Source organism: Oryza brachyantha, chromosome 7, assembly GCF_000231095.2.
Source record: "Oryza brachyantha chromosome 7, ObraRS2, whole genome shotgun sequence".
Classification (NCBI taxonomy): Eukaryota; Viridiplantae; Streptophyta; class Magnoliopsida; order Poales; family Poaceae; genus Oryza; species Oryza brachyantha.
Window position 1 is genome coordinate 2599542 of NC_023169.2, and position 14561 is coordinate 2614102.

At 41.1% G+C, this 14561-nt stretch overlaps 2 protein-coding genes and 1 long non-coding RNA gene across 3 annotated transcripts; 1 reads left to right on the forward strand and 2 right to left on the reverse strand.

Moving 5' to 3' along the window:
* Positions 1–458: 458 nt before the first annotated feature.
* LOC102705089 (ruvB-like protein 1) lies at positions 459–5562 on the reverse strand. Its single transcript, XM_015839298.2, has 12 exons — positions 5311–5562; positions 4996–5184; positions 3895–4026; positions 3639–3788; positions 3155–3310; positions 2418–2552; positions 2240–2305; positions 1907–2013; positions 1677–1776; positions 1508–1599; positions 1193–1262; positions 459–1038 (listed from the first exon to the last, which is right to left on the reverse strand). Exons 1-12 carry the CDS (start codon positions 5389–5391, stop codon positions 949–951), a joined length of 1368 nt encoding a protein of 455 aa, XP_015694784.2. The 5' UTR covers positions 5392–5562; the 3' UTR covers positions 459–948.
* Positions 5563–5732: 170 nt separating this feature from the next.
* Positions 5733–10691, forward strand: LOC102705361 (pentatricopeptide repeat-containing protein At4g20740). The gene is made up of 5 exons (XM_006658271.3): positions 5733–7960; positions 8473–8568; positions 9281–9392; positions 9519–9640; positions 10112–10691. Exon 1 carries the CDS (start codon positions 5733–5735, stop codon positions 7929–7931), a length of 2199 nt encoding a protein of 732 aa, XP_006658334.2. The 3' UTR covers positions 7932–7960; positions 8473–8568; positions 9281–9392; positions 9519–9640; positions 10112–10691.
* Positions 10692–12718: 2027 nt separating this feature from the next.
* LOC107304617 lies at positions 12719–13870 on the reverse strand. The gene is made up of 3 exons (XR_001550695.1): positions 13685–13870; positions 13319–13587; positions 12719–13204 (listed from the first exon to the last, which is right to left on the reverse strand). It is a non-coding gene; the product is annotated as an uncharacterized LOC107304617 (long non-coding RNA).
* Positions 13871–14561: the final 691 nt, after the last annotated feature.

A 14561-nucleotide genomic window follows, 5' to 3' on the forward strand; every position in this document is an offset into this window, starting at 1 on the left:
GGCCAAGATTCTTTCAAATGTCACCGCGTTGTTTCTTCCCTGCCATCAGTATTGTTATCAAGGTTCATGAAATGGTTACAGTCTCAGTAGCTGGGATTATCACTAGGATGCAGTAACAGTAAGAAGTGGTTTTATTTAGATATAATTTATGTAAATTCAAAATTTCCATGCTTTAACGAGGAACCATTTTTTTATTTCAAACCATGAGGTAACCACAACAAACAGCACGGCTACCATAGTGCACCCATGACAAAACCATCCTACAACAAATTTTTTATTTGTTTTCTTAAAATCAACTAGCGACGGTTTTCATGGCAAACCACGGGGTTACCACACAAAACCGCACTAAAACAGTGAAAACATTTTGAATTCATATTTTTGACGCCAAATAGATCACGATATCAGTGCTACCGCTAGGATCGGTAACGGTACATCGAACGGTTTATTAGACCTCAGTTAGCAATTCAGTCTGTCAAGATTCAAAATATTGCATACCACCAGATTTGTACAATTCCAAGAAATAGCAACATTTGTCTGATTCGCAGTATTAGATGGTGCCTAATGGTCTGGGGCGTTCTGGGGATCGAGAATACACGTTCGAGGGTATTCCCTTCCGTCTGAACTGAATCAATCAAGAATCAACATGAAAATGCCATCATTAGACGAAACAGAATCTTGGCACCAGTTAGCAAGGGCGACTAAGATACACGATAATTTCACATAAGATCTACTCATCAGCAAACAGTAATGTGAACAATCAATCAATATGCCGTAATCAAGCTTCTCTCTAGAGGTTGCGTAACAGGGGGCACAGAGCTCAGTTTCTACATTTCAGCAAAACTCAATGGAGCTCAGTGTGCTCCTGATAATGTCTTGGCACCTGTGGCCCAGCAGCGGAATACCTAGGGTCACGTGCTTGAGTTTACCGTCGTACAGCAAGTGAAATTTCTAAGTGATGTATCTTTCTTGCTGCTCCTGAAGGAGACGAGCCGATGATTTAGCGTCCAGATACAGAGCACTGACTTCCTCAAGATCGGCCTGGTACAAAGGTCATGCATGGGTTCAGCATCCATAAGTTTGCAAGAATAATATCAGGCTAATAGTAATAGATGTAATCCAGTAGCCTTGGGGCAAAAAGAAAAAGAAAAAAGAGGAGGATGCTACAACATCCTGCTGGATTGTCAACACATACCTTGCAGATCTTCTCTCTCCCATTAGCCTTTGCGACTACGCTAGCGGGCGATAGCAACTGAATAGCATGCCTGCAAGAGATTCAACGTGCATTACAGTCGTTCATTTAACACTAGCTGCCTCAATAAAATAAACTTGGTGATCAGTTATGAAGCTAGGGCTATAAAACTAAAATGCTTATACAACACCGAAAGTGAGAATATAAGATCAATCCACTCAGCATATACTCTCTACTCCAAATCCATATATTCTAGCTTAACTCTCTTTCTCAAATTTGTGGGCATAGCCAGGACAAACAAACAACCAATAATCATACCTCAAGGATGTCTGTTGTCCAATCTCTCCTAAAAATGCAAGACTTTCTTCATCAATGTCAATCTCTTCTACCTGTGCTCTAATAGCAAGTATCTGCAAAGGACAGTGAGCAAAAATCAAACACATTTCTGGACAGGAGAGCCTAACTTATATAAGATTCAATATCAAACCTGGATCATCTCAGTGGGACCATATGTTTCTGTTCGAATAATCACCAATCTGTCTAGAAGATCGACGGGTATACCATGTGGACTTGTCATATCAGTTCCTCTGGACACAAGCATGACAAGATTTGTAAACGTTAAGGAGCATTGCAATAAACAAACTGACAAACACAATATATTATTCATGCGTTACAATGTAGCGCAGAGTGCTTCGAGTAGTAAATCAAACTGTTTACCTCACGTTACATATTCCTCTGTTTGTAGCAAGTATCACAATTGGTGATAATGAGCTCTCCAAAGCACGATTAAGATAAGAGAAACATTCAATGTCCAACATGTGGACCTGCAATTAAAGTTCCTCATAAGTAACTAAATCAAACCACATTAAGGTACAACTATATCATGTAGTAGAGAAACAGCATGGAACTGCCCCCACATGTCCACAAGGACAACCCATTGTATGTCTGAAAACAGACAGACACACACTCATTTGTATTTGTACCTTCTGACTCCAAAATGAGCCCCTAGAACACTAAATTTTGAACCGTAAGGATAAAATAATAAGATACCTCATCAATGAACAGAACACCTGGCACAAGCTCGGCAACTCCTTCATCAATATACCTGTTAACCACCTACCAACACACAGTATAAAGGTTAAAGATCATATATCAATCCTGACATATATTAATTAAATGCGATCAAGTTCTAAAACCAGTAAATGCTGTTCAATTGAAAATTTGGAACCTTATTGATTTCTTGTCGTAGCTTCTCAGTGATCTCAGTCTTTCGTGGCTTCATCATCTGTCCCATAAGGGACAAAATATCTTGGCCTCCTTGCGGCTGAGCATTTGCAGCATCAAGGTCATGAAGTGTAACATCCTGTACAAAAATGATAAGACGGGTTTCAGTTCTCTTCAACTAACTTCCATAGAACTTGAGAACAATAAAGAGAAAGCCTGTATGTAACACACTAATGTTGCATATGGGAACTCATTTTCCTATGCCACTAGAAAGGAATATAACAATTGAGGGATAGAAGATTAATAAGACAAATTTTCTTTCCAAGGGTTATAGTGCAGTTTGGACTGATGGTCATGAATTTATAAGACAATGGTGCTTGGTTTGTTTACTTTATAAAGCAATAATTACCAATGTGCATAGCAAAGGCATTAAGACCAATCCTTTTGGTTTTTGGCAGGGAGGTTAGTTCAATATCAGCTACACGTCTGAAATAGTTGGTTTTAACCCCTAACTATTCAGACAAAGTGTGATGGTGACAAAATGCCCCATAGCTGACAGCTCTACTTTCAATCTTCTAGACGTGAACATTTGGAGCCAAACTTCAAATTTGTAAAGCATGATCTATTTTTTCTTTAATGATCAACAACATAATAAATTCATAGATATCATAATGCAAAGAAGAGTTGTCTGTGCACAATGTATGTGCAAAAAATCTTTTAGCAAAAAGTTCACCAATTTACCTGCACTATTTCCTTCTTCTTATGAACTTCCCCTTTGGGAATCGGAACATATTCCTCAGCTTCAAGATCGTATTCTGTAGCAAAAGCATCACATCTACCAACTCTTTTGACCGCACCGCTATTAGCTTCGATGTATATAACATCACCCACTGACACCTGCATCCCATGTATCACTGATGTTAATGTGAAAAAGCTAACAGAGAAAATGGAAGTAACAGAAGTGAATCTCAGTATCAAGGCATCTAATTAGCTCCACAATGATAGTTCTGAGTTTTGACACAATAGAGATATTGAAAGTCAACCATACAAAGTTTTATAATTGACATTGTCCAAAGTTTGTTCTGTCGATTATCTATCCACAACAAGGCATTCTTCTAAATAAGAAATGAATAATCCTCCGATTGCTACAAAGATTTCAAAAAAATAACTAAGTGTGTTCTGAAAAGTCTAGCACAAGACAGGAGGACGAGGGGCAGAAAGTAACCTTTTCCTTTATTAGAGCATCATAAATTGTAGGATCTAGCTTCAGTTGCTTAGTCCCTTTTACAGTCTTTAGACCTATGATTACATGGCTAATGCTTTTTCCATATCCACCTGTTGTACTCTCAGCCTCTTCTGGGGAAAGTTCAGTAACCTAAAGGAAATGAAGCACAAATATATATTATTTTAGAAACAGATGGTGAGTATGTCATGAGTTATAAATGTGTGAAAACCAAAATGAGCATATATAGTCTGCTTACCTCTCCTTCATAGACCTCTTTATTTTCTTTTATACGCAAACCTATAGCTCTACGGAAATTCTCCATTAGCACCTCAGTTTTCTTGACCTCTGAGGAATACACTTCTGATCCTACCATAGGACAGAAAGGGACCTGTGGTACAAAATAATAAGACAACGATAAACCATCAGACATCATCTAAACGAACGATACCAAACATTAGGTTTTACGAAAACTGAAGTAGATGTAGGGCATTGAACGAAAAACTTATATTTTGAAACAAAGAATTTCTCAAATAAATTATAAGGTATAAAGTAAAATCCAATTCAAGTGATACACATAATTTAAACCCCAACATCTTAGCACAATTATTTTCAAGAATAGGAGCATTTACCAGCAAGAAACAGAATCCAAATGTAAAAAGCAATGTTGAAAGGCAAAAACATAGACGGTTACATGCTAAGTTAACCAACTATTTAGACTAGCAATTTAGTTAGGTGAATTTGGAATCTAATTGAACCACCCTCTCAAAAGTTCAAATAAAAGAGTGAATAGTCATAAGTGCTCAAATACCAGAAGCCCAACATGAATGCCTTTATAGAGCTAGATGAGCCCTTATAAATGCAGAATTAGCTGTTTACACTAGCTATTGAAGCAGGAGAAAAAGACAAACTTATGAAAATGGCTGATTATGAACAATTATCCACCAGTTCCCTTACTGATTATGAACAATTATCCACCAGTTCCCTTACTGACCCAGCCAAAACTCCATTCCATCTTCAGTAAAGATAACTAGGAAGCAGTGTAAGACCTCTTAAAACTAAGTTTATGGTATGAGACATGAACATAACCAATCTGGGTGGGTTCGCAACCTTACCATTTCACCGCAGGAGGGTTGTTGACCTCTTCACGAAAAGAAGAGAAAAAACTCCCTAAGGCAAACTAGTGTTTGGGATAAGCTTACTGTGGGCATGTGGCTTGTTCACTATGAACTTGAAGCCTAAAATCTAACCTCTGCCGAATTAACAGAGCGTCCCAATACTGCTACTGTCCACGACATAGGTATAAACCAGCAACGCTGCTACTGTTCGCGAGGAGAACGAGGGAGTGAAGGGCAGCAACCTTACTACCGAGCTCCTGGGAAATGCCCAGCGCGAGGGCCGTCTTGCCGGTGGCGGGCGGACCGGCCAGGAGCAGCGCGCGGCCGGCCATCTTCTTCTGGCGAATCATGTCGACCACCAGGCCAGCAGCCTCCCGCGCCGCCGCCTGTCCCACGAACCCCGCCGCCAGCGCTACCGCCACCCCATTCGCCTGCCCGAGAGAACCAACCCAAGCAAACCATGAGGACCAGAAAAAAAATGGCTAAAACCCTAAGAGAAGAAAAACCCTTCCCCCCCTTTTGCTGCAGCAGCAGCAACGAGGGAGCGCGAGACGCACGTCGAGGCCGAGCCCCTTGATGTGGGTGTGGGTGGCGATGCGCTGCTTCTTCGACGTCGACTGCACCTCCTCGATCCTCATCGCCGCCACCGCCGCCGCCGCTTTCTACTGCGTTTCTCTCTCTCTCTCTCTCTCTCTCTCTCTCTCCCTCCCTCCGCGGCAAATCTGGGAGCAGCGACGCCCGTGCGGACTACGGGCGAACGGAGCGGCGGCGCTCGCAGCGAGCCACCGGCGTCGGGAGGGGAGAGGGAAGCGCCGGTGCGCTGGTCGCGTGGAAGTCAGAAGAAGACCAAAACTAGGGTTTTTTTTTCTTTCGGGGCCCACCTGTTTCGGCCAACGAAAGCCCATCAGGCCCACGAATTCGCACTTAGCCCGGCCTGCTAGTGAGTGAGTGATCTCGATTCCACGCCGCTCAGTTCGCCATGGCCTCGCCGGCGGCGGCGGCGGCGGGGACGGCTCGCCGGCGCAGGCAGACGGTGTACCACGGGCACCGTCGGGCGTCCCCGCACCGTCCCACCGTCCGGGGAGGCCTCTTCGCCGACCTCCGCGCCGCCGGGGACGCTTCCCGGAAGCCTCCCTCCTCCGCGTCCCCTGTCCCCGCCGCCCCATTCCGCCTCGCCGACTGGGACTCGTCCTCCTCGTCGTTGTCTGCGCGGTCCCTTCCCTCCTCCCCGCCTTCGCCGTCCGCGTCCGCGGCCTCCCGCCGCCTCTCCCCGCTCGCGCGGTTCCTCCTCGACGCGCTCCGCCGCCACCAGCGATGGGGCCCGCCCGTCGTCGCGGACCTCTCCAAGCTCCGCCGCGTGCCTCCCGAGCTCGTTGCGGAGGTTCTCAGTGCTCGCCCGCCTCCGCCGCCCCCGCTCGCGCTCCCGTTCTTCCTGTGGGCTGGTCGGCAGAAGGGCTTCCGCCACTGCTTCCCCGCGTTCCACGCGCTCACCTCGCTCCTATCCGCCGCTGGACTCCCCGGCGCGGCCGACCAGCTGCCCGACCTCATGCGAGCCCATGGAAAGCCAGTCTCGCATTCCCAGCTCAATCTCCTCGTCCGGCTCCACACCGCCGCACGTCGCCCACTCCGCGCGCTCCACGCCCTCCGCCGCTTCCGCCACGAGTTCTCCGTGCAGCCTGAGGTCCATGCCTGCAACCGCGTGCTGGGAGCGCTTGCTGCAGCTGGGCATGTCGACGATACCCTCAAGCTGTTCGATGAAATGTCGGACTGCGGCGTGCGGCCCATGCCAGTGACATTTGCGATCATGGTGCGTGCGCTGGCACGGGCGGGCATGACGGATAAGCTCCTGGAGATGATTAGAAGGATGCGTGTTGAGGTGTGCCAACCGGATGTGTTTGTGTACACTGCGCTGGTCAAGACGATGGTCCGCTGGGGGCATGTGGACGGTTGCATCAGGGTCTGGGAAGAGATGAGAAGGGATCGTGTGGATCCAGATGCAATGGCATACACCACGATGGTTGCGGGGTTATGCAATGCAGGAATGGTGGAGAAGGCAACAGAACTGTTTGAGGAGATGAGGAGGAAGGGTTTGCTGGTGGACAGGACTGTGTATGCATCTCTCATTGATGCGTATGTCTCCGCCAGGAGGGTTGGTGATGGTTGTAGAGTGTTGAAAGAGATGGTGGATGCTGGCTACCGTGCAGAACTGGGGACTTATAACACACTAATCGGCGGGCTATGTGAGATTGGGCGGGAAGATAAGGCACATAAGATGTTTCAGATTGTCCTCCATGAGGAGCTCATCCCAAGCTCTGAGACTGTTTCACCATTGCTAGTCTGTTTTGCCGATAAGGGTGAGATGGCTAAGTTTTTTGGACTGGTCGATAAACTGGTGGAGCTCAGCTTGCCTGTTGTTGAAATTTTAGTGGACTTTCTGAAGCTCTTTGCTTGCAAGAGTGGTAGGGAATTGAAGTCCGTGGAAGTTTTCGAGGCTTTTAGAAGAAAAGGGTATTGTAGTGTGGGCATTTATAACATTCTTATTGAGAATCTGCTGAAGATCAAGGAGAGGAAGAAAGCACTTCTGTTGTTCGAGGAAATGCAAGGTTCAGATGACTACAAGCCGGACTCATTTACATATAGTCATATGATCCCATGTTTTGTGGACGAAGGAAATATTGAAGAGGCTTGCTCGAGCTATAACTCCATGATGCAGGCCGTTTGGATACCAAGTATTTCAGCCTATTGTGCTCTTGTGAAAGGGTTGTGCAAAAAAGGAGAGATAAATGAAGCTATTTCGCTTGTTAAAGATTGTCTTGGGAATGTGGAAAATGGGCCGATGGAATTCAAGTACACCTTGACTATTCTTGAAGCTTGCCGATCAAAAAGCCCAGAGAAGGTCATCAAAGTGGTGGATGAAATGATTGAGTTAGGTTATCCCGTAGAAGAAATTATCTATTCTGCTATCATTTATGGCTTCTGCAAGTATGCAAGTTCAACTGAGGCAAGAAAAGTGCTATCTACCATGAGAGATCGGAATATTATTTCAGAAGCCAATTTTATTGTGTATGAGGATATGCTGAATGAGCACTTGAAGAATGTCACTGCAGATTTGGTGATATCTGGATTGAAATTTTTTGATCTTGAATCTAAATTAAAATGGAAAAGCAGAGATGATTGACAAATATTTGTGCAGTTGCTACATACTAGGTACGACCTGCGTCTCTTCACTTATGATTTGTGGTGTTTAAATATTGTATTGTTTGCTTCTTGTGAATTGGACATGGATTATGTAATAAGTAGTCCTACTTGTTTAACCTTTTATGGGGATCTCATAACCTAGTTATTCCAGGATAAGGTTAGGTAGAGTTGATATCCATGGGCCTCTAGTTTGTACCAAGTTATGGATGATTAATATTTCATATTGTTTCTGATGCTTTTTCTCTGGTTGGTCTTCGAAGACAACACTTATTCAGTATACCACTAAAAATATCAACAGCTAGGAGTGAATGTGGATGAGGTTGGGAACATTTGTGCTTATCCTTCATAGATATGAGAAATTTTAATCATAGTGTAGTCTGTAGGATGGAGCTATATGGCTTGATAGTTATTTGGAAAATTCATGCCTTTGTAATATTTTGTGCATATAGGAGATATTAAATAGTGATGGATCTCACGCTAATGAATGGTCCTTATCAAGTTACCTTGTTGTTGACGTGCAGATTGCCTCTTCCCAGCACATGACATCAACCATATGAAGTAGGTAAAGGTGGAATGGAAGTACACAAGTTCTGTAATGAGCGATCACAGCAGCACAGGTGAATGAGCCTTATAGCATAGATTTCTACACAATTTAAAGGAGCAAATAGTGTATGCAATTGATTCCTACTGAGTTTGTAGAATTTATTTTCTAATCCAACCCAAAGAAGTAGTTTGAGCAGTCCAACTTTGTCTGAGGCATCTTAGAAGATGTGAGATGCAAGCTGAACCTGATTTGAGTATTTGAGTACTGACTAGCCAACCTCAAGCACTTGGCCCTTGCCCTCCCATAATCAAGTCCTGGTGCTTAATAAAAACAGAGTACATGGTTTCTCGCCTTTTAACATTAATTTTTTATATATGTTCAGTTTAGTAGCCAGTGTTGAGAGTCTGAACTAATGGACTAATTTTATTATTCAACTCTCCCATGAATATGTCCTCTGTGTGACTGTGTGTGCCTTTTTTATTTGACTGAACTATTTCTTCGAACAGCAACACACACAGCTATGTCCCCAGTCACTAGTACATCAATGCATCCCCTTGCTTGTAGCTAATTATTCAGTTTGCTTTAAATTTGAGATTGCCAATATTTTGGGTAATTGCTAATAATGCCACTTTATTTTGACATTATCCATGTATGGTAATGTGCCTTCATCCCTGTGTCTTGTGTTGCACCAATAGCAAGTTCACAGAAAGATGCACACCAAAAATGGATCTGCCTGATAGTCCCTATATATGGAATAGTGATACCTAAATTAAACGGTATATCAGTCTCTAACTTCTTTCAGGATGCTAATGGTACTATGGTAGCTTTTCGTTCTACTGGGGAGCTGATGCTGATCAGTATTATGGCGTTGTCTGAATCCCTTAACATTCTTGTAAGGTAAGATCAAGTCCCCCTGCCCCCCCTCCCCCCACCCAGGAAAAAAATCCTGCAAGTTAAATGAAATAGGAGCTGAAAGTATTGTCACAACTTCCCTTACAAGTTACAGCCCTGTAATTTGATCAGGTTGCTTCTTCACAACAACCTCTAGGAGACAGCAAGCATCCTTTGGAAGTGGTGATACCAATCCAGCCATCTAGTCGAACAAGTGAGATCGACGTGGTGCATTCCTGGAGTTTAGTGCAGAGGTAAACTAGCATTCCACAGTGTTCCGCTCCTTAGATGCGGAGGTCAATGCATTGCTCCTGGAAAGTTTGTGATCTTAACATATCCATGGCATACTGTTTGCTCTGTTCAATCTTTTCTGTTTTTATTTTTCTTTTTACTTCTAGGGATCAATTACGGTAGTCGGCATTACATATGACCTCGTTGTGGGTTGTGATAAATGATACACTCAGTTCAATCCATAGATATGTATATGTCTTGTAACATTTTGCAATCCTATCGTATCACAAGTCGTTCAATAAACTGCCTAATAAGAAACCAACAGATAGGCCAATCATAGTGTTCTTTAGCCAATCTTTGTGATGTGAACGAGGATTGATTGTCGTCTTTGTGCAACAATTAAGATGCCATTGTTGGTAGGCAGACACTTTGTTTGCTTGGGTACAATGATTTATTTGGATATGTAAAACCATGTCTCGTCTTGTTCTTTGCAGTGTGATTTCAATTCGCCGCCTATATACCTTTTTTCTGAAACCAAGAGGGGCAATCAGGCGCATGCCAGACATGGGCATAACTGTTGCCATATGGCGTTAGGTATAACCGTTAATGCACCCTGATGCCGACGGGTTGCTGTGGATGTCTGTGTACATTCCTCTTGATTGTCACCAATTATTTTCCAGCATGGGCGTCCCAATGTGTAAGTGGTTGCATTGATCGTTGATGCATGGACTTCGCTTGCAGCCTTGGATAAATGTAGGAGCTATATATATATAAATATAATATATCTATGCGTCTGTTTTCTTCTACAGTTTCCTCTTGTTATTATTGCATAGGCCATTATGGTTGCAATTTGGAAATGTTGTGATTATTTGGTTGCAATTCGTCTTGTTCTTTGCGAGGCAGATGACTGTGTCACTGTGGGAAGAAACAATTAACTTCTGTGTTTACAGTTAAACTACATGATCATAAGCATGTAAGATTACTATGCCAACAATATATATAGGCAAGTTTGCTAGTGTCAGCTGTCTTACTCGACGCCTGTATGTTATAAGGAAGATCTGAACCCTAAATAGATCTGGCGACTTCAATCTATTCTCTCTTCATGTACTCTATCATTGCTAGAAGTGTTTTCCCCTCAAATCCACGATTTTTTTTCCTTTTAATTCTTCTCTCTTTGGATGCCATATTTGAATGTTGGAAAACAGTAGTTCCACTTAACTTTTGGGAGTTGCATGTGATCAGCTCATTTTCTGTAGGAGATTAGAGAAATTTTCTGCATTCCGATGTTGATGGATTTTTCGCTAACCTTTTATCTGACATGAGTAGATAAAACTACCATGCTAAGAGCAGTTGACATGGCACTATTCTTTTGTGACCAAATAATACTATAGTGTATCCAGATGGCATTGGCATACCATGAGCGTTAGCATTACAGTAATCTTCGAATCTTCTTCCGCACCAGTCTCACTGACTGGTCTAACAGTCTAAGTTGGCCACGTTAAAAACAGTGTGGCATGCTTAAATAATGATTTACATTTGAAAATAAGTTTTATGAGAGTTTAGTTTTAAAATTAAAATGATAAAGGAATAGAAAAAAAACATTACCATGCACATAATCATGCGTTGACGTAGATTGATAAGATTGTCTTTCTCATCTTTCCGCTTATACTTATAAGCCAAATTTTAAATTTTCAACCTTAAATTTAATGTTGATTTTGGGTTTTTTTCACTGAAGTTTATTTTCTATCCTTAATTTTTAGAGCGAATATGTATATAAAATTTTTATTCATAAATTATTTTCATTTGTAAATATGTTAGTTCAACGTAAAATACCCAAACGATCACCTCAACGGCACAGCTAGAAAGGCTGTACCTACCATGCACTTGTCCATGCATACACGTTCGTTCACCGTATTTGTACTTATTTTTTGAGAGTACGTATTCAGTAGAGTCGTAAATGTACCATAAATCCATGAGTGCTAGCTCACGAGAAAGCTCGAAATGGTTTAGCTTGACCAGCTAGCTAGCCTTTTTCAGTTTTTTTTTCCAGCTAGCTTTTATTGTGCCAGCCCATTCTGCTGTACATACTGTTTAGCCTGTACTTCTACAAGAACCATGCATGCTTCAAAAGTAATTTTAGGATAAACGTTTTATACTTTTACTAGTTCTAAATTTTAAAATTAGCCGCGAATTAAAAACTTAAACCTTACCTGCGTCACCATGTCATAAACACATAATTAATAGAATGGTTAGTTCAGAATTAGTCAATCTGTTCTAAAATATAAGTATTTATAGATTACGTAGTAAATATAAGATTTTGAATTGCTTTGATTCCTCCCCCAAAGCATATGATTACCTCTAAATATATAGATTTCCATGCATTAAAATTAATATCATAAAAATGTTAATATTTTAATACATTTTAAATTCTAGTCTAAATACTAAAAATGGTTGCATGGCACATGTTCATCTTACATAAACGTAGAAACATACATGTCTGAAGGATTCCGTGTCTAAACAAAGCACTACAGTTAAATTTTTCTAGCTCAATTATTGTGCGAATCAGCACCAGTTAGACGTTTTTACGGCACCACAAATTGTTATTCGATTGATTGATATATATATATATATAAACAACTGAATATAAGTAGGGGTGAGAATGGGCCAATACCCATGGGTTCTTTCACAACCCTATTTAATTCTTAAAAAAAATTTAACATAAAACTCTATACAATTTTATTTTCAATCTGTTTTAAACTCGTACTTTAAATTTTTATAGGCAAAATAGTTAGAAACCCATTACCACCTAGATATAAGTAGTCAGTAGCCGTACCTAGTACGTTAGCTACCCCTACCACAATTATTTTTCCCTTCCTAATTCTGTTTTGATCTCCCTTCTTTTATTATTATTATTATTATTATTATTATTATTATTATTATTATTATTATTATTATTATTATTCATGCGACGACGCATCTCACACAGATCTTCTTCACACAGATCTAATGTAGGAGTATTGTACACTCCAATCAAAGGGCTAATCAATCAACAATCATCTGCTAATCAAATCAATTAATTATTAATTAATTATATATCCCCTCTACATATAGGTACTCCAGAAAATCTGCTGCAGATGTGTGTCATCTGGTCATACAATAGTGAAATCTCAGACCTATCTGATGAATTGAAGATAGATAATCCTGCCAAAACAATATATGACTGCAATCATAATTTACCCAGCACATCTGTAGTGACGATGATAGCTAGTGAGGCTAGGTCCCACATGTCATTCACTCGGTACTCCTGTGTTAACTTCAGTGTGATAAAAATATCTGTGGTTTACTGGTTTTGCTTCACCACGCATTAATTTCACAGACATTTGCAATATTGTATGAGCTTAAAAAACAAATAATCTAATTTACTCATGATGTTGTCGCTTCTCAATTAGCAATAGTATCCTATAGTAGACCTGCATCAAAAGCTTGCAGATCAACCCAAGATTTGCCAAGCTGCTCCAGGGCTGATGATATTAATTGTCTCCATATATCTAGCTTCTCCTGAACATGCTAGCTAGAGCAAGAACACCCTACAAGACACAACTGGAAATCAGTCCGCTTTATTGATCTAATAGAAAGACAAATTAAGAAGATCTTATTGATCTAATGGAAAAGTAAATTAAGAAGTTGGAAGAAAAACTTACCTTAGCTAGGTTTCATTTCATGCATTATATTGATGCAAAAGAAAGAACTCCTCAGGCTCTCACACCTGTACCTGTTCATCCTAATTCAGTTTTGGCTTGCTAGCTCCTCCTTGTTTGATCTCCATACATGTTTCATCTTCACTTCTTGGCTTGCCCAATTGACCTGATCTTTCAACCTGTTTCATCTTCAGTTCTTGGCTTGCTCATCTGGTCTCCAATCAATTCATCGGTGCTCAGCTAGCTCCCAAACAAAAAGCATCTAAGATTACCTGCAAGAACAATAATGAAATCTACACTAGAGAAAAGTATATGGTAAGATCGATCGATATGCCATCGCAAATTAACAAGCTCTGAATGCAAATTAACCTCTTACACCAACGTACATAATCTGGCCAATTTGTGCAGCCACCAGCAGATGAAACTGCACAGCATGATCTGATGTATATTTGTTTTTGTAGCTACCAATTCATCAGATCATGCTGGCAGCTTCAGCTCCTAATGGCTGCACCTCAACAATCAAAACAAACAAATTCACACACACATGTACAGAGAGAGATCTAGAGAGAGAGAGAGAGAGAGAGAGAGAGAGATGTGGAAGAAGAAGAAGCCAGGAGAAGCTTATATATAAGCAGTGGCTCCAAATTACTACTGACTAGTACCCTTTGATATTGGTGGTTATATACATGTTGAAGGATGATGGCTTAGTTATCTCTAGCTAGATTGATGTAACAACTAACTAATGCAGTGGTCCCATTGCAATACACTGTACCACTGTCAAACACCACCTTTCAGTTAGGGCTTCTAAAATGTATTTAATTGATGTATGCATGCAAATAATTATATGCATATAAACAATGTTGGCCACATGAGCCCTATGATTCTAGTCTATGCATTTAGGGCTATATTTAAGTTAATTTGGCAGTTTTTTTGGGTCCCTAGTGCCAGCCAACCACCACTTGATCGTATTACACATAAATATTTTTCTAGTCTTTTGCTAAGCTATTGTCATTTTTAATAATTTGTTGATGAGCTAGCTTTTGTACCATTTTGATAATTAAGCCATGCCATGTGTAAATAATTGATCGATGTTGCTCCCAAAGTCTCAACAGGTCAAGCATTTGGATCTTGCATGGGAGGTCTTAGTGATTTGATACAACAAATATGTATTTAATCTTGATTATTTGTCTGATTCTTAAGAAATTACTTGTGAATTATTAGTATTGTCTTGACCATATAATCAAAT

Bases quoted from the DNA above. Each gene is read 5' to 3' on its own strand.
- LOC102705361 (XM_006658271.3), top strand. From the start codon at position 5,733: ATGGCCTCGCCGGCGGCGGCGGCGGCGGGGACGGCTCGCCGGCGCAGG.
- LOC102705089 (XM_015839298.2), bottom strand. From the start codon at position 5,391: ATGAGGATCGAGGAGGTGCAGTCGACGTCGAAGAAGCAGCGCATCGCC. The intron at 1,777-1,906 runs GTAAACAGTTTG...GCTTGTGTCCAG, and splicing joins AGAGGAATATGTAACGTGAG to AGGAACTGATATGACAAGTC. The intron at 1,263-1,507 runs GTATGATTATTG...AATCTCTTGCAG, and splicing joins GGACAACAGACATCCTTGAG to GCATGCTATTCAGTTGCTAT.